Consider the following 24,038-nt stretch of genomic DNA (forward strand, 5'->3'; position numbering starts at 1 on the left):
CTTGCTTAGTATTACCTATAAAAAAGGGGAAAGAGTGGGGCTGGACAGATAGCTCAGGGATTAAGAGCACTGGCTGCTCTTCCAGAGGTCCTGAGTTCAATTCCCAGCGACCACATGGTGGCTCACAACCATCTGTAATGGGATCTGATGCCCTCTCCTGGTGTGTCTGAGGTACTCATATACATAAAATAAATAAATCTTTTAAAAAAAGAAGGGGGGGGTTTGGGGATTTAGCTCAGTGGTAGAGTGCTTGCCTAGCAAGCACAAAGCCCTGGGTTCAGTCCCCAGCTCCGAAAAAAAGAAAAAGAAAAAAAAAAGAAAGAAAAAGAAGGGGGGAGAAAAATTCTGTAATAACCCAATTACTATCAATAGTGCAGACATTAACGCATTTGAAATTTCTGAACCAGTTTAAAAAAAATAAAAGACTTACATCTACTACGTATGAAAGAGGATTTTAGGGATGAAGACACATCAGAATGTCTTCTCTAATCCCACTTGTACGGTACACAGGGCTGACTTAACAAAGGACAGGAGCAAGTGGGGAAGCAAGGTACTATCAGGAGTTATTTTTACATTGATAGGTCAAGTGGGACTAAGTGCCACATGGGGACTAAAAGGAGTCTTCCAGGATGTATGTGTTTATTGCAGTAAAACAAAAAAGTTATTTTGAAAGGAATGTATTATTGAATGATAAAATACTGATGCACGCACGTGGCAGTCCTTCTGCTCCATCACAAAGCATCTCTGTCATCCAGACACGCTGATACATGCCTGTAACCCCAGCACTCAGGCTAAGGCAAAACAGCAGTCCTGTGCCGGGGATATGGTTCAGTGCTGCCCAGACCTGCCCTGGTGCCAACCCCAGTGCACAGAAAGAGACACTGGAACTCAACAACCAAGCCCTTCACTATCAATACAACACGTGGGCTGAAGAGACGGCTCAGCAGTTATAAGCACTGGCTGCTCTTACGGGGGTCCGGTTCCCAGCACCCACATACTGGTTCACGCTTGTCAGTAACTCCCATTTCACAAGATTCAATGCTTTCTCCTGGCCTTCCTGAGCACCAGGCACAACCTAGTGCTTATATATAGACACACACACACACACACACACACACACACAAATGCTGGCAAATCACTAGTAGAATAAATGACTCCCAAAGTCCAATGAAGCGTGCAGCATACACATCACTGCTCGCTTACAGGGAGATGAAAGCATGAGGATGTAAAAGTGGAAAGGTGGCACTTACTGCTCCCCTTCTGCAGGAGGCGTCCAGGCTTCTTCAATCAGTCGAAAGACAGAATCGAAATAAGTCAGATAGAACTGCCAGTCATCTGAGCTAAAATCAGATGGAACGATGCACACAGGATTAAACCCACATTGTGACAAGGCTGCCTGAGGAACCATGACTGCAACCGAATTTCTACTCATGCCCTCCATGTACCAGGCACCCCCTCGCCCCCAAGGCAGCAATGCAGAGACCCAGTGGACTCTAAGTAGAAGCTGGGGTGGTGAGCGATACAGCAACTCAATGTTCATCCTCAAGACCCAACTCAGCCAGCACTGCCAAGGCACCGTTAGACCTTACCCCGAAATAAATCTCACTGCAAACTTCCAAAACACCTCAAATATGCCCAGACCTCTCAGGACACAGGCCAGCATCAGTCTAGGCGCCTAGAAACCTTCCCAGGTTCTTGGCTCACGAGCAGTGCCATCTACTCACTTTTTCAACAGGAGGCGTCGGGAAAGGGCGTTGCACTCCGGCCACTTGCTCAGTTTCTTGTACATGGCCATGCATTTGTTTTCCCGACTCTGAATTTCACTTGTCAACTTTTCTACAATAAAAAGTATGAAAGTTGGTGGGTTGGTTTCATGTCTCAGAATAAAATCCAACCACAGAAAAGACAACAGCACATTTTCCTGCTCCTACAAGAAGATGCTGGCTGCCCTTGAAGAGGACCAGGGTTCGGTTCACAGCACCCACATTGCAGGACATCCCTACTGTCAGCAACTCCAGTTCCAGGGAATCCAATAGCCTCTTTGGCCTCTGTGGTGACTATACACTCATGATGCAGACATGAATTCAGGCAAAACACCCATCCATATAAGTGTAAAATGTTTGAAAGACAGACAGAGAAACTCACTTTTAGGAAATACGAGAACAGACGCAGGTGTGATGGTGTATGCCTAGCTGCCAGCTTAGGAGACAGAAGGCAGGGAAGTTATTTCGGACGCTAGTCTGAGCCATATAGAATTCCAGACCACTCAGACCCATTTGTACAAGACTGTCTCCAAAATCCAAAAGGGATAGTTTTGTCAGGCATGATGACTCTGGCCTGTAATTCCAATATTTAGGAGCCTGAGGCAGTAGGGTTGCTTTTCAAGGCCAGCTTGAAGCTCCATGTGGAGATCCAAACCATTCAGGGCTGCAGAGTTAAGACTGTCTCAAAAAACTAACAAGGCAATGGTGCTGGAGAGGTAGCTTAGAAGAGCTGTTGCTTTTGCAGAAGACCTAGGTTTAATTCCCAGAACCCACATGGCACCTCACAACCATACCCAGCAGGATCTTCTGGCCTCTGTGGGCATTTCCCGCATGTGTGCACTCATGCACCTAAACAAAACACCCACAGATAAAGGCTGTAAGAACAAGCAACTGCAGACCTGTAAGAGGGTTGGAGGCCCAGGATGCTCCCTCTCACATATCTTCAGTCTGAAGTCATGAGTTACCTTGTTAAAAAGAGTTTAACCCAACCCACGGTGGTGGTGCACACCTTTAATCCCAGCATTCAGGAGGCAGAGGCAGAGGCAGTTGGATCTCTGAGTTTGAGGCCAGCCTGCTCCACAGAGCGAATTTCAGGACAGCCAGGGGTATACCTGTCTCAAAAACCATAAAATAAGAAGAAAAGAAGGTTTAACCCAGGAGTTCTCAGACAGCACAAACTCAATGGAAAAAGATGGGGTTGGGGAGGAGAGGCAGCAATGTGGAAGTGTGACTGAGGGGAAGTTAGGAGAAGACGGGGAAGCAACAGCATCAAAATGCATTGTGTGAAATTCTCCATGAATTAAAAACCAGACATTGGGGCTGGAGAGATGGCTCAGAGGTTAAGAGCACCGACTGCTCTTCCAGAGGTCATGAGTTCAATTCCCAGCAACCACATGGTGGCTCACAACCACCTGTAAAGAGATCCGATGCCCTCTTCTGGTGTATCTGAAGACAGCTACAGTGTACTCACATACAATAAAATAAAATCTTTAAAAAAACAAAAAAACAGGGTTTGGGGATTTAGCTCAGTGGTAGAGCGCTTGCCTAGGAAGCGCAAGGCCCTGGGTTCGGTCCCCAGTTCCGAAAAAAAAGAACCAAAAGAAAAAACAAAAAAATAAACAGACATTGTTTTTTTCAGACAGGGTCTCTCTACATAGTACTGGCTATCCTGAAATTCACTATGTAGCCCAGGCCTGTTTCTGCCTCCCAACTGGTGGGAATAAAAATATTTTTTAATAGTTTAAACATAAATTTAGAACACAGATAAGATGAGAAGCAAAGTAAAGTGTTATGAACTTATGGACTGTATGGGAATTTATTTTTAACCACAAATAATTTTCAACTTCAAATTAAAGACAAAACAAAACTTTATAAATTAATTACCTCCTAATTTCCCTCTAATGACATCCAGGGCTTCTTGGTACTTTCCCAAGCGTTCCAGGATCATGTAATAAAGTTCAACCTGGCAGAAAACACAAGCAGTTACAGCACTGACACACACGTGAGATGCGGCACCTGTGTTCCCATCATAGTCACGTAACAGAGCTGTGTCAGGACTCCCTCTCCATACATCCAGGCAGATGCACTTGCACAGACAACCTGGCTTCACTGTGCCTGAGCTGAGATCACCCAGTATTGTTTACCAGAGGCCCAGATGGGGTCACCAGCTAGGAAGGGCCACTGGGATACCAGGCTGCAGTGCTGTCACAGCTCGGGAGTGGAGGAAGGTAGGTACTCACTTCAGCTTCAGCTTCTATCTTGTCCTCCTTCACCATTTTTTCTACCATCCTCTCTGCCAGGGGCAGAAACATGGTTTTCGAGAGGTTCTCATCTCGTGCGGATATAGACTGCAAGAGGAAAGATAAGTGTTTTGCTTTGATGTCTCTCCTGTTTGCTCTGTTCATGTCTCCATGCAGACAAGCCTTGTGACCTGTGACTCTGGCCCCTCTTTACTGAGTACATATCGGGCCTAACCTGGATCTACCACACGGATGCACTGGACAGGAGCTAGCTTTGCATCCCACAAATTCCTACAATCCCCAGCCTCCACCCCAAGACCTAGAGCTTTGACAGGCTTATCTGACATTTATCTACAACCATTAAAAAGGGATGAGCATCTGCTGGGCATTACATACATTAGCAGGGTGCCAACAAGGGAGCTGTTCACACAGCTGGAAGAGGGGACATGCCACCTGGGTCTAGTTCCACAGCTCCTGCTATTAGCTAATTGCTGGATAGCTGTCATTTTTAAACCAGACCACTGTTAATCCACCAGTACAGCGATTGTGCTCAGGGCTCATTGCCTTGAGAAAACCACCTTACAAAGTAGATACATATTCACGTCACAGATAATGAACCTAGGAGATGGTGACTCAGTCCCCTAGGAGCTGGGTCAGTCGTGGTGAGGAAGCCCACAAACTTGGAAGTCATTCTGACTCTAGAGCTCTGTTTGTCAGGCTGGTTTTTGTCTTCTCAGACAGGGTCTCACTTGTACCCTAGTTCCACCTCAAACTCCAGACCTTCCTGCTGTGCTGGGGTAGCAGGTGTGTGCCACCACACCCAAGTCTATTACAGGTCTTCTAGGCCTCCCACCGCCCTATCCCCACAGGGGCTCATTGTGATTCTCACAGGAGTTCTGGGAGACAATTTAGTAAAACAGGAAACTGAGTTTCAGAAAGAACAAATACAAGCCAGGTGTGGCTTTGCACATCCTCCACTGTCACATACTGAGTTGGGAGCCAGCCTGACATGAATTGATGAACAACTGAGAGACTCCCAGCAGCCAGGCATGGTGGCCACCTCACCTGTAACCCCAAACTCAAGACGTGGAAGCAGCAGGAGCTTGAGTTTGAGGTCAGCCTAGGTTCCACAGCAAGTTCAAGGAGATAGTCTGTCTCAGACAAGACAGACACTAAATAGAGGACACTGAAGAAGTGTCTCGGTGGCTAAGAGCGCCAGCTGCGCTTCCAGAGGTCCTGGGTTTGATTCCCAGCACCCACATGGTAGCTCACAGCATTTGTAATTCCAGTTCCAAGGGACAAGATACCCTCTTCTAGCTTCAGCAGCCACCAGGCTCACACACAGTGCACAGACACACATACAGGAAAATAACTAGACACATACAACAAAAATTCAACAGAGGGGCTGGAGAGATGGCTCAGTGATCCATTCCAAAGCAGCATACTTACTTGCATGATTAAGCTCATCACGGACCAAAAGTAGTAAGGGTTTTTGGGGACGATCTTATACAGAGCCATGCCAGCCTGAAAGACAGAGAGCTTAATTTAGAACCATCAGCTAGAGAACAGCTAATAAACTGAGACGAGAACTGGAATAAATCTGATGTGCAGCGCATTCCCGAGGAGACCAGCAACAGAAGTGCAGACCCCAGTTGGTGGCAGTGCCTGCCAACCTCCTCACTACAGCAACACACGTACATAAAAAAGTTTCACATCCTGAGTGACAGTTCAACTTTTGAACCATTGTTCTAAAGTGCAAGTCCAAAGCTCATACCCAAAACAGTCCTAGGAAGACTACCAGCACCCACAGAATCTGACTGTGTCAGCCGATGTGATCTTCGGGCTGTGGGTGGAACTCAGTTGGCAGAGTGTTTGCCCACCATGCCCAACACTGTGTAACCAGGCACGGGCACATAGCCACATGCTGCTAGCCTCAGGGATCTGGGAGTCACAGGCAGTTCAAGATTATAGTCAGCTGCGTAGGGAATTTGAAGCTAACTTGGGCTGAGGCTCTGTCAGAGCAAAAGAGCCACAGCAGCAAACCTTCCTGAAGAAGACACTGAGGCAGCCACAGCACAGAAGGTAAGCCAGACAGGAGCTGAGCTCAGTGGCAAGTTATTAGTTCCTTCCTAGCACAATCACAGCCAAGCCCATCGACCAGGCCCAGTGGAGCAGTCCTAGAATGAGCAAGCCTCTCAGAACCTGAGAGGTAGACACAGAGGCTCAAGGGCCAGGCTGGAGAGATGGTTCAGTGGTTAAGAGCACTGACTGCTCTTCCAGAGGTCCTGAGTTCAATTCCCAGCAACCACATGGTGACTCGCAACCACCTGTAATGAGGTCTGATGTCATTAAAAACAAAAACAAAAACAAACAAACAAACAAGAAACAGTTCAACGCCAAGACAACGATTTCAAGGCCGTCCTCAGGTACAGAGCGAGCATGCTACAAAAGACCCTGTTTCAAAAAAACAAACTGATGGAAAAACATACCCATACTCTAGAGCTGGTGCAGAGAAACAGAGCTAATAGAATTACTCAAGCACACTTGAGATTAAACACTTGAGATTAAATTGCTGTCTGTGAAACCCTTAAAACAGAAAAGAGACAAGAGAAAATGTAAACTACACAAATAATTCTTCAAGAGGGGATGGTGTGTGCCCATGCAGATAGGGGCTCTCGTTAGGAGCTATCCACCTTACTTGAGACTGTTGTCACTGGGACGGGGCGTGTCAGTTAAGCCAGGCTGGCTAGCCCAGGGTATCAGGCAGCTGAAGCTTGCTATGAAGGATGGCTCCAAACTCGATTCTCTGATACTTCTTATCTTCCAGGTGCACAACACACACCCAACAAGTTAAAATTTACTTAGCAATAAAAAAGTACATGGCGTGGGGATTTAGAGTGCATGCTATAGGGCAGGAAAGATGATGACTCAGCCATTATGAACACTGGCTGCTCTTCCAGAAGACCCAGGTTTGGTTTCCAGCACCTACATGGCTGCTTACAACCTTCCATAATTACTAGATCCAGGGGAATCTATAGTTGCCTTCTGCTGGCCTCCTCAGGCACTGTACACAAACATACATGCAGCAAAACACACACACAAAATAAAAATACAAGGGGCTGGAGAGATGGCTCAGGCTAGAAGCATGTACTGTTCCTCCACAAGGCCTGAGTTTGATTCCCAACAACCATGTCGGGCAGGCCACAGTCGGCTGTTTCTCCAGTGCCAGGGGATCTGATGTCTCCTGCACTTACATGAACACAAGCACACATAAACATGTACACACATACATGTAATGAAAGTAACAGTTTATGGATAAAAGCGTATGCTAGGTGATTCCAAGAAAGGCATGGTCACATGTGCCGTCCTCCCCTTTTTAAGAGAAAATGTGGAAGTGTTACTGTGAAATCCCCTGGAAAATATCATCTCAGACGGACCTCAAAGGAGAAAGTGAAGCTCGAGATCAGCCTGAAGGTATTTACACAAACAGGTGACAAAGTCACCAATTCTCAGGAGGGGAAATTAGTCTTAACAAAATCAGGGAAACGGAGTCATGGGGCTGCAGATGGGGCTGCAGATGTGGCTCCGTGACTAACAGATTCTGCTGCTCTATGGCAACCACACTAAAGAGGAAAGGTGAAGAGGGCCCAGGACAGCTCAGCAGAACACTGGTCTAGCCCAGAAAGCCCTGGGTCCGATTCCTAGATTTACCGAAGAAAGAGAAGCCCAAAGCTAGGCTTTGCAGGAAGATACACCCAGTATTTGCAAGGCCCTACATTCACTCTCAGCAACAAAAATGGAAGGAAAGAAAACAGTTTCATGAGGAAGAAACACAACTACTTTGCTTGTAAAGTCTTCAAAAGAGAAGTGAAGGGGGATGGGAATTATAAGTCTGTGTCTTTACAGGACCACAAAGACGGAAGAAAGCCAAAGAGGTGAGGGAGGCTGCACCAGGGTGGAGCACAGAGGTCGGAGGGCCCTGATAGCACGCCGGAAGGAGGACAGGATGGCCAGGGGACAGAGCAGACGGTCAGGGTGAGGCCGGCAGCCCAAGCTGTCTGGAGCTCCCATGTCTAACATTAAATTAGAGCACGGAGGAATGGGTGGAGACTGTTAGAAAGCCAATTGTATACATAATTTAAGGGAATTTTTAATAATGACAGAGATTAAAGATATCATGATTATTAGAAATATAAAAATTTAAAATAAAACACTTCATCTTGCAGACTAAAACCACATCATTCTTCCCCGTCATGAAACTGTAACAGTGTAAAAGTTAGACACACTGAAAACATACTCAAGACTTCCACAGCTGCTGAGCCGCATGGAAGGACGATGACGACCCTACCCCACTGCGTGCAAGGTGAATGCAAAGCTAGGTACACAAATGAAAACTAGCTATGCTTAACCTATAAAGTTTTTATTTGGTCAAACAGTATTAGGGCTACATCCTGGCAAGCACGTGGCTCGCCTTTAATGTCAGCACTGAAGGAGCAGAGGTAGGCAGATCTGAGTTCAAGGTCTACACAGTGGGTGCCAGGACAGTGGGAGCAATATAGTGTGACCCTGTCTCTAAGTAAATAAATACAGACTTTAAAAAAGATGTGCAGGCAGAGCCCTACTTCTCATCACTGTGTCTCACACTTGGGGGAGAACCTTCACTGTGAAGACTTTAGGGAGCACGGAGTGAGGGCTGTTTGTGACACAGCCTGTCTTGTGACACATTCTAAGTCAACAATGACTATGCATGCAGTCTTATCTGGAGGTTATGGAGGTCTTTCCCATCAAGAAGAACCTAAACTCCATTAGTGCTATGCTACAGACATGGGTCTAACAGTCTTAAAGAAAATATGCCCATGGGGCTGGGGATTTAGCTCAGTGGTAGAGCGCTTGCCTAGGAAGCGCAAGGCCCTGGGTTCGGTCCCCAGCTCCGAAAAAAAGAACCCAAAAAAAAAAAAAAAAAAAAAAAAAAAGAAAGAAAGAAAATATCCCCAGAAGAAGCAGCAGTTGCACTAGGGACCTATCCGCAGAATGGATGGATGGACAGACGGGACAACGGGGTGCAGCGCTGCTGGAGTAAGTGCAGTCCTAGCACTGAGCAGGAGGAGGCAGGAGCAGCAGCACTGCTCAGGGACACTCAACCACACAGCAAGCCGGAGGCCAGCCTGGGAAATAAAATCTGCTCCCACAAAACCAAAGGGAGGAAATGTGTGTATGTGTGGTATGTGTGTGTGCGTGAGTGTGCGCGTGTGTGCGTGCCTGTTTCCATTTTATACTAGAAGAACACCACAGGGCTGGAGTGACCGCTCAGCAGCTGACGTGTGTGTCTCCTCCTACAGAGGCCCTGATACAATTCCCAGCACCTACATCAGGAGGTCCAGCATCCTCTAACTTTAGTTTCAGGGGAGCTGAGGCCTCTGTTTCCAGAGAAAATTAGCACTCATATGCATACATCCACACAAACATACACACACATAAAATAACGTTTGGGTAACAACAAAATTCTTATACTTTGGAAACTTGTCTAAAGGAATATACACATTGATTCTGAGGAAGGATTGTACTACCTCAGTTTCTTTGCCCTACCTAACTTCCTATTGCTACAATGTGATATTGCAAAGAACAAATTAAAACAAAAACTCGAATTTAAAAAGAGGCGTGTCGGGGCTGGGGATTTAGCTCAGTGGTAGAGCGCTTACCTAGGAAGCGCAAGGCCCTGGGTTCGGTCCCCAGCTCCGAAAAAAAGAACCAAAAAAAAAAAAAAAAAAAAAAAAAAGAGGCGTGTCATACACGCCCACAATCCCAGCACTCTACAGGCAGAAACAGCCTTTGTAACACACACTTACAATCCTAGCTATTCAGGAAGTTGGAGTCAGGAGAATATCAAGTTCAAGGTCATTCTGGGCAAGAAAGGGTCTTTCTCAGGCTGCCCACAGACCTCTGATCTTGCCCTCACTTCCAGAGTACTGGGCTTACAGGCATGCATGACCATGACCAGCTCCTGCACACACCAGGCGGGCATCCCAGCCCTAATGCCGTTTCTAAGGGCTGAGGATAGAGCCAGGAGTAAGGTCTGCCTAGCATGCATTCCCTGGGTTTAACCCACCATGCCGCAAACCAGGAAATAGGTAAATATTAGCACAGCATAGCTACTTAGAGCTTCAGAGCATGGGTTTCATTTTTCTGGAATATCAGCTTTAGCCAGAAACCAGCTCAAACCTGTGTCCAAAAAAGGCTCCATCAAATGTACACAAAGAACCCCTAAAATAAGATCTCTGGAAATAAGCCACCTCTGGCAATCAAGAATGAAAAACTTCAGCCAGGGGGAATTTTATTCAACTCTCAGAAAGCTAAAACAGCTCAATTAAGTGGATATAAACCTACTTTAGAATGCTGTCTGTCTAGCTGTTCACTGCTCTGGGACTTCTGCCCATTCATTTTCTAAAACCTGAGCAGCAATGTCACCCAGGAGAGCAATCTGGAGCTGACACTAAACCAAAGCAAACACACCAGCAGCCAGCCAGAGGCTCACTTCCCCAAGTAAAGCATGTCAAAAGCCTGGACAATATGTAACTGGTTGATCAAGACACACAGACACACAGATACACAGACACACACAGACACACACACACACACACACAGACACACACACACACACACACACACACACAGGGCAGTACAACGACCTCAGAGACTTTATGCCTTAACAAGTCTGGGGTGCAGTTACCTGCTGCATCTTCTTGTACTCGCCCACTCTGGCATAGGCCATGAAGAGGTGAGAGTGATACTCCTCGCTGTTGGGGACTTTCTTCACAGCCGCCTCATATAGCTTTGTGACCAACTCCGCTGAGAGGAAGAGAAGCAGGATGCAGTTATGCCTCCAGGAGAGAAAATCCTAATGCTCCAAGTTTCCTGTTGGTTAAACCAGTGGAGCTCAGCCGTCCTAATGCTGACAGCATTTAATACAGTTGGCAAACCCCAACCATAAAATTACTTCATCACTACGGTTAAGAATTGTAATATACGGGTTGGGGATTTAGCTCAGTGGTAGAGCGCTTGCCTAGCAAGCGCAAGGCCCAGGGTTCGGTCCCCAGCTCAAAAAAAAAGAAAAGAAAAAAAAAAGAATTGTAATATAAATATCTAATGTTTAGGATATCTGGTATTTGACCCCAAAAGGGTCCCAACCCACAAGTTAAGAAGTGCTAGATTAAAGGGCTCCTCCTGCCCCAAAGGAGGAGGCATTGCCCCATCTGAGCACTGCTTTCCAATCTCTTTCACCCCTTCTTTCACTGTGCAGTGACACCAACTGTAGCCCTCAGGGTCCCCTGTGATGTCAAGTCCTGGGTGTACATGCTTCTCCTACAGCCCAGATTCTCTGTCCTCCCTTCCCCTCAGTAAGCCCCACTGAAGTAACCAGCTCCAATCAGCCTTCTCTGCAGGCCCCGCCCTAGTAGTCTAATTCTCTGCCCAGCTGGATCACTGTCTCTTCTGCTGTGCAATGCCCACTTCAAGAGGCCTCCATCATAGCATTACTGACTGATACCAGATGGATGCACAAGGTGTGGTAGCTCACACCTGGGACCCCAGCCTTCGGAAGGAAGGGGACACTGCAAGTTCAAGGTTTGCAGGGCTTGGACTCAAGTCAGGGCTACTCTGGCCTACTTAGGGAGACCATCACAACATTAAACACATTAAGCACTACGAGTGCAGCTTAGGGGCTTAGTGCTTGCCCGGCATGTGTGAGGCCCTGGGCTTGATGCCTAGTACCTCAGAAATAGTCAATATTGGCTTCTTCAGCTTCACACAAACAATTCTACTCCTAAATGTGGAGGCCTCATGGAATGAGTTATCTCCTAGCAATGAACATACTCACTACAGCCATGTGGACATCAGCCTAGAAACGCATTACCCAGAAGCACACAGCATAGACCGGAAATCCATCACCACACAGAAGAACACAGCACAGACCCAGAAACAGGAAACCCAAGATAAGCTAAGGGGGCCTTGTCACCAAAGACAATAAGACAAGAGAGTTGAAGCTAGCAGAGGGTACAGGGTAGAGGGATTGTCCATCCTAGGTAAGGAAGAGGCTGAGGGGGAGGGGCAGCAAGCAAGTCAATCAAAGTCATTCAGGAGAGCAAGTGCTCCCTGGGGAGGCTTTCCCAGTGTCAACAGTGCTCTGGTCCATTCTGTCTTTTCGATGCTGAGTATAAGTGGGGCATAGCAGACATAGCCAGAGGACAACTCTTAGACATCTGTTCTCTCCTCCTACTGTGGGCTCGAGGGCTGACCTCAGGCCGTCAGTCTGTATACCGCTGAGCCGCCTTACCAGCCAATATACTACTACTTAAATATAGGGTGGCTTCATGAATATTTATTATGACTCATTAACTTTAATAGAATATTACATAAACAATGTAAATAATATTTATAAAACAATATATTTCATAATAAAATACTTAAGAAATCCAAACAAGGCTGGAGCATGGTGGTGCACTGGTAGTGCACATCTTTAATCCCAGCAGCAAGGAGCCAGAGGCAGGTGGCTCTCTGTGAGTTCTAGGCCAGCCAGAACTACATAGACCCTATCTCAAAAACAAAGAGGGGAGGGGGGAGGGAGGGAGGAGGAAATGAACTCTGCTGACTCCAAGTAAAGGAAGCTGATGCGTGTAACTATCCCGGGGAAGCTCTTCCCAGGCCACAACCAATACATTCATCCTACTGCCACCCCATGAGCCGGGGTGATGAGGAAAGTCACATACGCCGGTGCATCTCTCGGTAGAGGATGGTCAGGGCCTGCAGGGAATTGTCATCTGTGGGCTCAAGGGCAGCCACCTCCTGAGCCAAGGTGAAGGCTTCCTCCTGTCTTCCGGTTCTCTGTAAACCAATCGCCTTGAGAACCTGACATGAGACGAGAAAGAAAGGATGAGCCCCAGTGCTACATCCCCAGAAAGCCAGGGGGGCGTGAGGGAGAGCCTGGCAAAGCCCTCCCCGGAAGCACTGCGGCTGAGCTAGATGACTACCATGTGCTCTAACCCAGTGCTGGGAAGATAGAGGCAAGTGATCTCATGGCCAGCCAGTCTAGCCTAGTTGGCATGTTCCAGACCAGTGCGACTCTATCTCAAAATAATTAATTAAATAGGTCTGGCGAAGAACTGGATCCTAGTTAAAAGCACTTGCTGGTCTATAATGCCAACCAAACTTTGGATCCCAGCACTCATGGCACAACTCTAGAACTGAACTGCAGCTTTAAGGGACTTGATGCCCATTCTAGTCTCCATGGCCATGGGGGTTGGGGGTGCGTGCACGCGCGCGCGCATACACACACACACACACACACACACACACACACACACACACACACACACACAATACTATTTTTGTTTGTTTTTGACTTTTTTGAGAGACAGGATCTCTCTGTACAGCCCTGGCTGCATTAGAACTCACCCTGTAGACCAGGCTGGCTTTGACTCTGCCTCCCAAGTGCTAGGATTAAAGGTGTGTGCCACCACTGCCAGACTATAAAATCTTTAAGATGTCACCTGTGGGGCTGGAGAGATGGCTCAGAGGTTAAGAGCACCGACTGCTCTTCCAGAGGTCCTGAGTTCAATTCCCAGCAACCACATGGTGGCTCACAACCATCTGTAAAGAGGTCTGATGCCCTTTTCTGGTGTATCTGAAGACAGCTACAGTGTACTTATATATAATAAATGAATAAATTTTATTAAAAATAATAATAAATAATAAAAAAAGATGTCACCTGTGCCTCTACATGTGCACCAAAACCCACGTGCAAACAAACAGAGAAATAAAAAATTACAAATACGACTCACACCTGGGCATCATAGAGCAGGCTTTTAATGCCAACACCCAGAAGACAGAAACAGGTGGATCTTTCTAAATCTGAGGTCAGTCTGGTCTACTGAGCAAGTTTCAGGCTAGCCTAAGCTATTTAGAGCCCCTGTCTCACTATGTACAATATACCCGCAGATCTGAGTAAGTACAGGGCAAACGCAGTTACCTTCGCACAGTGGAGATCTCTGTGTTTCTTCAGCAGTTTGTCAGCTTGCTGAATTGCCATTTTATTATTTCCATTATCAAGATAATCTAGGAAAAAAAGATCAGTTATCATAAACCTTCACCATCAAACACAAGAAATAGTTTTCAGATTTCAGAAAGCTCCTTATTTTTTTTTTAAATTTAAAACATTATGCCAGAAGCTGGACATGATAACTCACAACTTTAATCCCAGCACTTGGATCTCTGAGTTCAAGGCCAGCCCAGCCTGGCCTACAGAGCAAGTTCTGGGACAATCAGGGCTATACAGAGAAACTCTTTTCTTGAAAAACGAAACAAAAACCAACCAAATAAAAAAACCAAAAACTGGGGTTGGGGATTTAGCTCAGTGGTAGAGTGCTTGCCTAGCAAGTGCAAGGCCCTGGGTTCGGTCCCCAGCTCCGGAAAAAAAAAAAACAAAAAAAGAAAAGAAAAAAAAAAAAACAAAAAAAAAAAAAAACAAAAATTAACAAAACCAAGACTTTACAACAAGGGCTTCAGATGGTTCCCCTGTTGCTACTCAGCAGCCCCCTAGCATGCACTAATTAAACTTCCCCATTGAAAAGCGAAAGCAGGCCCTTCCACGGTGACGAGAACATGCCTCTCCCAGAGGATCTCCTTCATCCCTCTCCAGAAGAGGAGCAGAGGAAACACAAGAAAAAGCGCCTGGTGCAGAGCCCCAATTCCTACTTTATGGATGTGCAATGCCCAGGATGCTATAAAATCACCACGGGCTTTAGCCATGCACAAACGGTCGTCTTGTGTGCTGACTGCTCCACTGTGCTGTCAGCCTACAGTGGAAAAGCAAGGCTGACAGAAGGACGCTCCTTCAGGAGGAAGTAGCACTGAAAGCCCCTGATTCAAGATGAGTGGGAACCTTCTCAATAAATACATCCTGGAGATATGTATATATATGAAAGCAGGCTGAGAGATGGTTCCAGGGTAGGCTTGCAGCTTATGCAGAGGACCCCAGCACCCATGAGGCAGTTCACAGTCACCGAGTCCTCTTCCTCACATGGTTTCTTTGGAGATTTTACTTATCTCATGTTTTACATGCAGGCTGTTTGCCTGAATGTATGCATGTCTGTGTACCATGTGTATGCCATGCCAGAGGAGGTCAGACGAGAGCACTGGATCCCCTGAAATTGGAGTTATGGTTGGCTGTGAGATTCCATGCGGGTGCTGGAAATTGAACCTGGGTCCTCGGGAAAGAACAAGTGTTCTTAGCCACCCAGCCATCTCCAGCCCCTGATTTTTCTTTTTTTAATCTATGGGAAACAGTGAGTGGTTAAAAGTTAAAATATTTTTTTAAAGATTTATTCATTTATTATATATAAGTACACTATAGCTGTCTTCAGACACACCAGAAGAGGGCATCGGATCCCATTACAGATGAGTGTGAGCCACCATGTGGTTGCTGGGAATTGAACTCAGAACCTCTGGAAGAGTAGTCAGTGCTCTTAACCGCTGAGCCATCTCTCCAGCCCAAGTTAAAATATTTTTAAACAATAAAGTTGGAGTTTTTAAAATCTTTCTTTAAAAATATTACTTTTTAGTGTGAGTGCTGTCTGTACGTACATTGTATGCCAGAGGTGCCATCAGATCCCATTAGAGATGGTTGGTTGTGAGCCCCCATGTGGCAATTGCAAACTGAACTCAGGTCCTCTGGAAGAGCATCCAGTACTCTTTTTTTTTTTTTTTTTTTTTTTTTAAAAAGCCTGGACAGTTGGGGATGAGTTAGTACAGACTCTGGGGAGACCTGCACCACCATGCACTTTCTTCTTTTTTTTTTTTTTCCAATTTATTTTATTTATTTTGTGTATATGAGTACACGGTAGCTGTCTTCAGACACACCAGAAGAAGGCATCCGATCTTATTACAGGTGGTTGTGAGCCACCATGTGGTTGCTGGGATTTGAACTCAGGACCTCTGGAAGAGCAGTCAGTGCTCCTAACAGCTGAGCCATCTCTCCAGTCCCACTTACTGTTTTGTTTTTAAAGGAATCCTTGGGGCCAGCAAGATGGTTAAGCAGGTAAGGCACATACTACTGCGCCTGATTACCCAAGTTAGAACCTGAGAACCGGCATGGTAGGAGACAAGCAACTCCTAAAATGGCCTTCTAACCTCAGGTATGCAGTGCACACCACATAGCAAAGAAATAAATGTAAAAGTACATTTGTAAATTACTCTTTAATGTTCAAGCTTCAAAGCTTCAGCAGACCAAGTCCCTTCAATAAAACATCAAGTATTTATTTTGCCTTGAAACTCTAATACAGTGAAAAAAAACATAGGGGCTGTTTTACCCAAAAGCCTAGGGGAGGAAAAAGGAAGCAGGCAGGGTGTGAGGAAGACCAGCCAAAACCAAAACAAGGTTCTGCTGTGAGGAACCGAAGCTATCTGCCCATTTAAGGCCAATGCTTACTGGGATGTGACGCTTTGATATGACTGCCAGTCAGGTCTCCGCAGCCTCACACAGGTACCCGACTGCTCCTGCGCAGTCAGTACACTGTCTCATACATGCTCAGCATATGAGGTTATGGGAATTCCAGACCAGTTGTCCCTGTGACAGCCCAGTTTGTGTGCCCCTCCCCCTACGTCTCTCTTCCCTTCCTCCTCTACATCCTACAACACTGTCATACTCTTTCTGTGTGTCCCCTATGCAAGGCCAGGCAGGCAAGCTTTTCTTTGTGTCTGGCCTATGTCACTTAGCAGTGCCCTCCAGGTAGTCACAATGCCCTATCCCCCTTTTGCCAAAGGCTCAACAGTATTTCACTGTGCAGATATGTAAAGCTTAAGGTCTGCATCCACACTCTCATTAATGAAAATCAGTGTTTTGTTTGGGGGAGGGGGGTGCTTCAGGCAGTTCTTACTTATTTTTTTAATTTTGTGTGTGTGGGTGTTCTGCCTGTATATATGTCTGTAACCATTTGTATGACTGGTGGCAGGATGTTGGAGCTCCTGGAACTAAAGTTATAAACAATTGTGAACTGCCTGCCATGGAGGTGCTGAGAGTCGAACCCTAATCCTATGAAGAGCAGTAATTGCTCCTAACTGCTAAGTCACTTTTATTCCGTTTACTAAAACTTTTAGCAGCCATGTGAACACCGGAGTTCTGTCTGTCTTCAGTGCACTTAACTACTGATGAGCAGCAGTAATGCAAGCAAGAAAAAAGAACAAGGCACTTTATTCTATGGGTGAAGTCAGAGACCCCAACATGCAGGCAGAGGAGCTAAAGAATTCTAGAGACTGGACAGCCAACAGTCTAGGATCTAAGACCCTTAGTTCAGATGACAGGCCATCAGTTGTCATTACAGGATGCTCGGCAGACAGCCCAGCACTAAGTGGCAGCTTTCCCCACCATAACCCAATGTCGCCCTCAGTCAGTGACTTCTGACTTAGCCCTGCCAGCTTCTAGGTTCGCAGACCACACTGGAAAGGGAAGGGGCCCTGAACTCACTGGGATCGTCTTGCCTCAGACTCCAAAATGCTGAAATTACAGGTGCTAGCTAGCTGTATAACACTACCCTTGGCCTCCACCCCCATGCTGTCACCCCAGACCCCAATTTCCGATTGTGAAGTGAGTGTTTGAGGCCAGTTTGGGCTACGTATACATAGCAGGGTCTCTCTCTCTCTCTCTCTCTCTCTCTCTCTCTCTCTCTCTCTCTCTCTGTAGACTTTCTCTTAGCCTAGTCCATTTTGATGAGCTCAAACTGTTAGGGTGATTATTTGACAAACAATCAAACTGGGGATCAGGACTAAGGATATTTCTCTCTATTACTCTGAAGGGGACAAGGCTATGATACCCTGTATCAACCTGCCTGTGGCCTCTCCTCTGAGAAGGGGCTCTACCAGAGTGAGGTGGTAAAACCAAATCTAAACCCCAGAACTGCAGCCCATCCCCGTGTGCACATTTGACCCAACCTTGGTGGTAAATCAGGTTTCTTCCTGATAACCAGAAGCTACAACACTGGGAGCCACAGAAAGCCATGGGCAACCGCAGAAGAAAAAGCCTACATGTATGGAGTCTTAGGTTATCAGTGGTCCATTCAGAAGCTTCACAGGACATAAGAGGGATGATGAGGACAAAGAAAATGCCACCTTCTGCCTGTTCATGCAAGAAACAAGGCCAAAAAAAGGAAATCTCCCTCTATCCAACGCCCCTGCGAGTGGGCTGGGGTGACCACTGTCCCTCGCCCAGGACCAGAATGCAGTTCTTGCACCAACATGACAGCTCACAATTACCTCCGGCTCCAGGGCATCTGACACCCTCAGATCTCCCGGGCACTGCACACATGGAGTACTACACCCGCACAGACACATAAATACACTTTCTAAAAATGGGAGGCAGGAAGGGGTTGGGTGGTTGGTTGGGGGAACACCCTCATAGGGAGGGGGAAATGGGATGGTGGTTTATGGATAGGAAACTGGGAAAAGGGGATAACATTTGAAATGTAAATAAAAAAGTGTCCAATTTAAAAAAAAAAAAAGCAAGAACTTGGAAGGAAGGAGCCACCCTGAAGTCTGTCAGCGGGGAGAGGCTGCTAAGGGACCTTCTCTGACCACAACTTAGTAAGACTGTGAAGCTAACAGGTCTGCACTGAAGACTAATTAATGAGTCTGAAGAACCCAGCAGAGAAGATCAGACATCAAGAGGCAAACAGAAGCTGAGACTCGGCAGCCCCCTAACTTCCCGGCACTTCACTCCGTGCTCAGTTCCCACACGGGACTCTGGGAAGCTTCGAACTGGAGCTGCTGTCTGGGTTTCTGTTCCCTGTGACATGGGCATTACATCCGGCCTATGTCAAACCCTCCAGCCCAGTGCTTGGGCAAAGGCTGATTAATTGGCCTCTAACTTCTTTGGGAAAAGAGGATTTTCAATTTACACTGCTGGGTCTCTAATATAAATTACATATCCCCCCCCCCCTTTTTTTCCCTCCGGAGCCGAGGACCGAACCCAGGGCCTTGCGCTTATATATCCCTTAATCAAAACAGGCCAGTAAATGTGATATCCTAAGTTATTAAGTCTTTTTAAAAGTTATTCAAGGGTAATTGTGGTTTGGCTAGGGGCTGTTGTTATCTCCTTAGTAAGAGAACTCTGACAAAGCAGGCTCCCAGAAGTAAGGCAGAGAAAGCACCAGCCCAAAGGAGAACATTCTTTTGGGTAGTTGGTCCCCCAGAGAGGACTAGAGAGTCCCACAGCCAGAGGCCCAGGGGACTAGAGCCCACCTGATGGCTTTTCTGTAGCCAGCCTGGCCCACTATGCCTTCTCTTAGCTTTTCACTAGTATCTTTCCTGTCTTTTTGTTTAATGGAGAGTACACACAGGAATTCAATGACATTTTGTTTTCATTGTTTCTGTTACATATTATATTCTGATACATATTATAATTATTGGGGAGGGGTGACATGGAGATTTGTGCGTGTATCCTACCCAGAACTATGTAGCTACTATGTAGCCAAAATGACCTTAAACTTTTTTTCCCCCTGGTTGTCTATCTTTTTCTTTCTTTTTGAGACAGGGTCTCTATGTAACCTTGGCTAGGTGGAACTTGCTATGTACGCCAGGCTGGCCTTGAATTCAGAAGTTCTACCTACCTGTCCCTCCCAAGTACTAGGATTAAAGAGAAAAATATTATGTATTTATTTGTGTATGTGTGGAATACACATGTGCCTCAGTGTGTGTTGAAAGCCAGCCTGGTCTATATAGTAAGTTCCAGGCCAGTCAGGGCCACACGAAGACAAGAAACTACCTCCAAGTGGCCTAGTATGTCATTTGCCCCTTTTAAGCCCCTTGCCTTGCTCACCTTGACGGATTATATCCTCTGAAACTGGGCCTAACAGCTGTGCCATCTTTTAAAAAGCAGGCAGAGGGGCTGGAGGAATGGCTCAGTGTGCAAGAACACACCGGCTGCTCACCCACAGGACTGGAATTTGATTTCCAGCACCCACATGGCTGCTCACAACCAGCTCAACTCTAGGGACTCTGACATCTTCTCACTTCCAGTCAAAACACCTGAACACATTCAATAATCATAACAAAAGTGCAATAAAAAATCTAAACCTATTCCCACCCGATACTGAGTTGTTCTTAGAACACAGTGCGATGAGTAGATGGATAGTCCTCCCGTGCTTCCTCCTGCCTTTTAAACCAGAACAAGAGCTCAGCCACCTACGATCCAGGGAGCAGAGGCAGCAATGTCAGGAGTGGAAGGTCGGGGCTGGAGAGATGGCTCAGTGGTTAGAGCACTGACTGCTCTTCCAGAGGTCCTGAGTTCAAATCCCAGCAACCACATGGTGGCTCACAACCATCTGGAATAAAGTCTTAAAAAAAAAAAATTTAAAAGGAGTGGAAGGTCTTCCCTGGCTACACACTAGTGTGTGGTCAACCTGAACTAAATGACTCTGAAAAAAAAAATAAACGACAAGGGTGACCCTCTCAAAGGAAAACAAGTTTCCTGGTCCTTCAAAGACAAAGCTTCCAAGACTCTGTTCCTCTGCTGTCTGGTTTCACTTCTACTCCAGCACCTCTTGTAGAGGTCTGTAATCCAGTAACACGCAGCTCTGGCAAGAAATCACACACATCCAAAGACCCAGGTCTGTGTGAAAGTAAAGTTTATAAAATGATGCAGTCATGTTTGAAAGGGACATCTAATGGGGGGGGGGGGGCAGACAAAGTGACGAATCAGAGAAAGATCTGACAGAATGAGTCAAAGACAGGATTCTCTTTGAACAGAGAACAGCATAAGAGAAGAGGAGAAGGAGAGAGAGAAAGAAGGTGAAGGACAAGGAGAGAGGGAGGGAGAGAAAGAGTGAAAGCAGTTTTACTGGGACAGTTTTACAGAGACAGGTAGCAGGTGAAGACGAACGGGCCAGAGAATGAGGAGGAGCCAGATGATTACAACAGGTTGCCAAAGTTAGTCTGAAGTTCAGCAGAGCAATTCAATGAGAAGCCAGTTTGAATCAGTCAGCTTGGAGAGGAGTTTGGGTCAGAACAGTTGAATTGAATCAGCCAGCCAGAGTTCAGAAAGAACTAGAAAGGGTCAGTTTATTCAGCAATAAGCCTCCAAGATGACAATCTATCTGGTGAATAAAAATTATGATTACAGGGGCTGGAGAGATTAAGAGCACTGACTGCTCTTCCAGAGATCCTGAGTTCAATCCCAGCAACACATGGTGGCTCACAACCATCTGTAATGGGATCTGATGCTCTTTTCTGATGTGTCTGACGAGAGTGACAGTGTACTCATATAAAAATAAAATAAAGTTACGGTTACAGTTGGGTGCAGTGGCACATGCCTTTGATCACAGCACTCAGGAGGCAGAGGTAAAGGCAGAGGCAGGTAGATTTCAATGAGTTTGAGGCCAGCCTGGTGTACAAATTGAGTTCCAGGACTCCTATTAACTCTCCGAGTTAGCTGGTTAACAGGTCTCTATTATCTTCTATGCATTGTAAAATTTTTTCCAAGAATTGTTTTCTTTCCTCCCTGTCCCCAGTGCTGAAGACTGACCCTGTGGCATATGCACACCAGGCAGACACCATCACTGAGCTATATCCTTATGTAGAAATGGCTTTTGGAGTGTTTACATTCTCACTACAGAAGAAAGGATGTTAGGTGTTTTTATTTTGTTTCAAACACATCCTCCCCCAGGCTTTGTGGCCTTGGCTACACTGTGGTCCTGTACTTAGTTCTGGAGCTTGCTCTACAGACCTTGCTGGCCTTGAACTCAAATATCTGCCAGTCTCTGCCTCTAAGTGCTGGGATTAAAGGCGTGTGCCACCACGCCTAGCTAACAAAGGATACTGTACCAAATGAAATTTCCACAGAAAGTCAAAGAGGCTGGCATAATGGCAAGAGGTAAAGTGCTGGCCATGCAGACAGACAAGAGCTGAGTTTGAACCCCAGAACAAGTAAAAAGGATGGACACAGTGGCACACCTGTGACCCCAGTACTGGGGAGGCAGAGACGGCTTGGTCCCTGGAGTCTCAACCAGGCTAGGCTACCTAGCAAGTGCTAGGCCAATGAGACCCAGAGTCAAAGAATAAGGTGCAAGGTGCCTGAGGAATGACACCCAAGGTTGACCTCTGGCCTTTGCACGCACGCACGCACGCACGCACGCGCACACACACACACACACACCAGTCACCATAAATAATACCTTGCCATTTCTAAGATTCACACAGTTAACACTGTCCAACAAAAGACTCGGAATAAATAATTACCCTTGAAGACCTTTCAAGTTCTTTTGTAAAGAGCCACCGCAGAATAATTGCCTGCCCTATGGTTTGACTAAACACCCAAGGGAAGCATCCTAACTCTTCAATGTAGTGACTGTCGTGATTGCATCTGTGTAATCATGCCACACCTGACCCTGAGACAACACTGCAATGCACAACAGAATAGAACAAAGGATTTCTGTGTGCAAGTGTGTGTTCACAGGCTGGTGCTGTGGGTATGAAAGTCAGAGGACAACTTCCCAGAGAAGGCTCTCTCCTAACACCAGGAGGGTTCCCAGGATGGATCTCAGATGATCAGGTGCGGCAGCCAGTGCCTTTGTGCACTGAGCCATCTCACAGCCCCAACATAGACAATAACAGCAGAAAAAATGTGCCAGGCTCCCCAACTCAAACAAAAGTGTCAACTGGTGAGAACGAGCTAGAGGTTATTTCAAAAAGGCAGAAGCTGGCTCATGGCACTTTAATCCTAGCCCTCACAGATAGGAGGGTCTTGAGTTTGAGACCAGCAGGAGCAATTTAGGGAGCTCCAGGCCAGTCTGGACAATAGAAGCCTGTGTTCAACCCCAGCCATACATTACACTCACTCCTTACAACCTGAGCCCATGAGTGAATCTGTCCAGCCTCAGTTCCCTACAGTGACTAGCTATCAGTGAACAGTGAACATCAATCTGTGGCTGGGCTCCATGAGACTATAACCTGTCACTTCTGATTAATAAATATATCCTGATGTTTGGCAATATAAAATGGTGCTTTTTATTGAACAATTCAAAACACTAACTGTAACTGAGTATAAGACCAACATGTTGCATTCTCCTTGTTCTTCAAGAACAATGTTATAAATCTAATTATTCTTAAAAAGGTTTTAGTCTTTTTATAAAAGACTTTTCAGAAAAAGAAGTCAATAGGCGGTGCCTGTGGAAGGACGTGATTCACAAACCATGAACCCTTTATTTAGGTTTTACTTTCTATTACCCAGAAGCAGGACAGCTGTAGGGCAGAGACAAGCCTGGTCACACGGGGACTATGAAGGCAGGATGTGCAGCAACGGGGAAATCTGAGTCCTCTTTCTGCTAGCCCCCACCTCTGCAATCTTAGAGGAATCAAAGTGACACAATTTCTAGCACAGTGGTTAAGACAGTGAACCTGGAGTTCAAATCCCATGTATTAGAGCTAGATAAATCACATAAGCGCAGCAAGCTTGCTGCTCCAGCTGTTTAAGGTAGGTGTGTGTGTGTGTGTGTGTGTTGAAAGCTTGAAAGCTCAAGGACACTGACTAGATTAAACCATTACACAACATAGGACCTAAGGGCCGCCGAGATGGTTGGGCAGGTAAGGGTGCTTTGCTACCATTCCTGACAGCCTTTATGATATCCCAGAGCATTTATGATGGGAAAGAACCAACTCCCTCTTGCATGGTGTCCTCTGAATTCCACAGGCACCAAATACCATTCATGAGACCACACCTACCACACCCACCCAAAAAAGATTTCAACAAGTATTTAAAAACCAAAAAATGCCATCAAACACACCTAAGAAAGTATGACTACGCCCAGTAGGACCAACAGTTGGGAGGCAGAGGCAGGATAGAAGTTCAGGACCTGGTGGTGAAACCTTGTCTTAAAAAAAGAAAAAGAGGGGCTGGAGAGATGGCTCAGTGGTTAAGAGCACTGACTGCTATGCCAGAGGTCCTGAGTTCAATTCCCAGCAACCACATGGTGGCTCACGACCATCTGTAATGAGATCT

General features: G+C 46.3%; 3 protein-coding genes across 7 annotated transcripts in view; 1 reads left to right on the forward strand and 2 right to left on the reverse strand.

Moving 5' to 3' along the window:
- Naa25 (N(alpha)-acetyltransferase 25, NatB auxiliary subunit) overlaps window positions 1-24,038 on the reverse strand; it is a 52,284-nt gene that overhangs the window by 26,355 nt on the left and 1,891 nt on the right. For all 5 annotated transcript variants that reach the window (XR_005491649.2, NM_001413582.1, XM_063271535.1 and 2 more), the window contains exons 2-9: window positions 14,025-14,110; window positions 12,766-12,904; window positions 10,731-10,849; window positions 5,453-5,527; window positions 4,004-4,111; window positions 3,648-3,726; window positions 1,725-1,836; window positions 1,251-1,340 (exon numbers count right to left, since the gene is read on the reverse strand). Coding sequence is in view for 4 of the 5 variants with exons in the window: in NM_001413582.1 (NP_001400511.1) it covers window positions 1,251-1,340; window positions 1,725-1,836; window positions 3,648-3,726; window positions 4,004-4,111; window positions 5,453-5,527; window positions 10,731-10,849; window positions 12,766-12,904; window positions 14,025-14,110 (808 nt within the window). In the remaining variant the exon portion in view is untranslated. The remainder of the gene's footprint in view (window positions 1-1,250; window positions 1,341-1,724; window positions 1,837-3,647; window positions 3,727-4,003; window positions 4,112-5,452; window positions 5,528-10,730; window positions 10,850-12,765; window positions 12,905-14,024; window positions 14,111-24,038) is intronic.
- On the forward strand, window positions 14,655-14,902 carry LOC100364561 (40S ribosomal protein S27-like). Its single transcript, XM_006249411.5, has one exon. It carries the CDS (start codon window positions 14,657-14,659, stop codon window positions 14,900-14,902), a length of 246 nt encoding a protein of 81 aa, XP_006249473.1. The 5' UTR covers window positions 14,655-14,656.
- The window catches only part of Hectd4 (HECT domain E3 ubiquitin protein ligase 4), a 191,353-nt gene continuing 182,283 nt past the window's right edge, over window positions 14,969-24,038 (reverse strand). Inside the window, exon 62 of the transcript XR_010056783.1 lies at window positions 14,969-15,496. The gene's annotated coding sequence lies outside the window, so the exon portion shown is untranslated. The remainder of the gene's footprint in view (window positions 15,497-24,038) is intronic.

The sequence above is a fragment of the Rattus norvegicus genome, chromosome 12, assembly GCF_036323735.1.
Source record: "Rattus norvegicus strain BN/NHsdMcwi chromosome 12, GRCr8, whole genome shotgun sequence".
NCBI classification, from domain to species: Eukaryota; Metazoa; Chordata; class Mammalia; order Rodentia; family Muridae; genus Rattus; species Rattus norvegicus.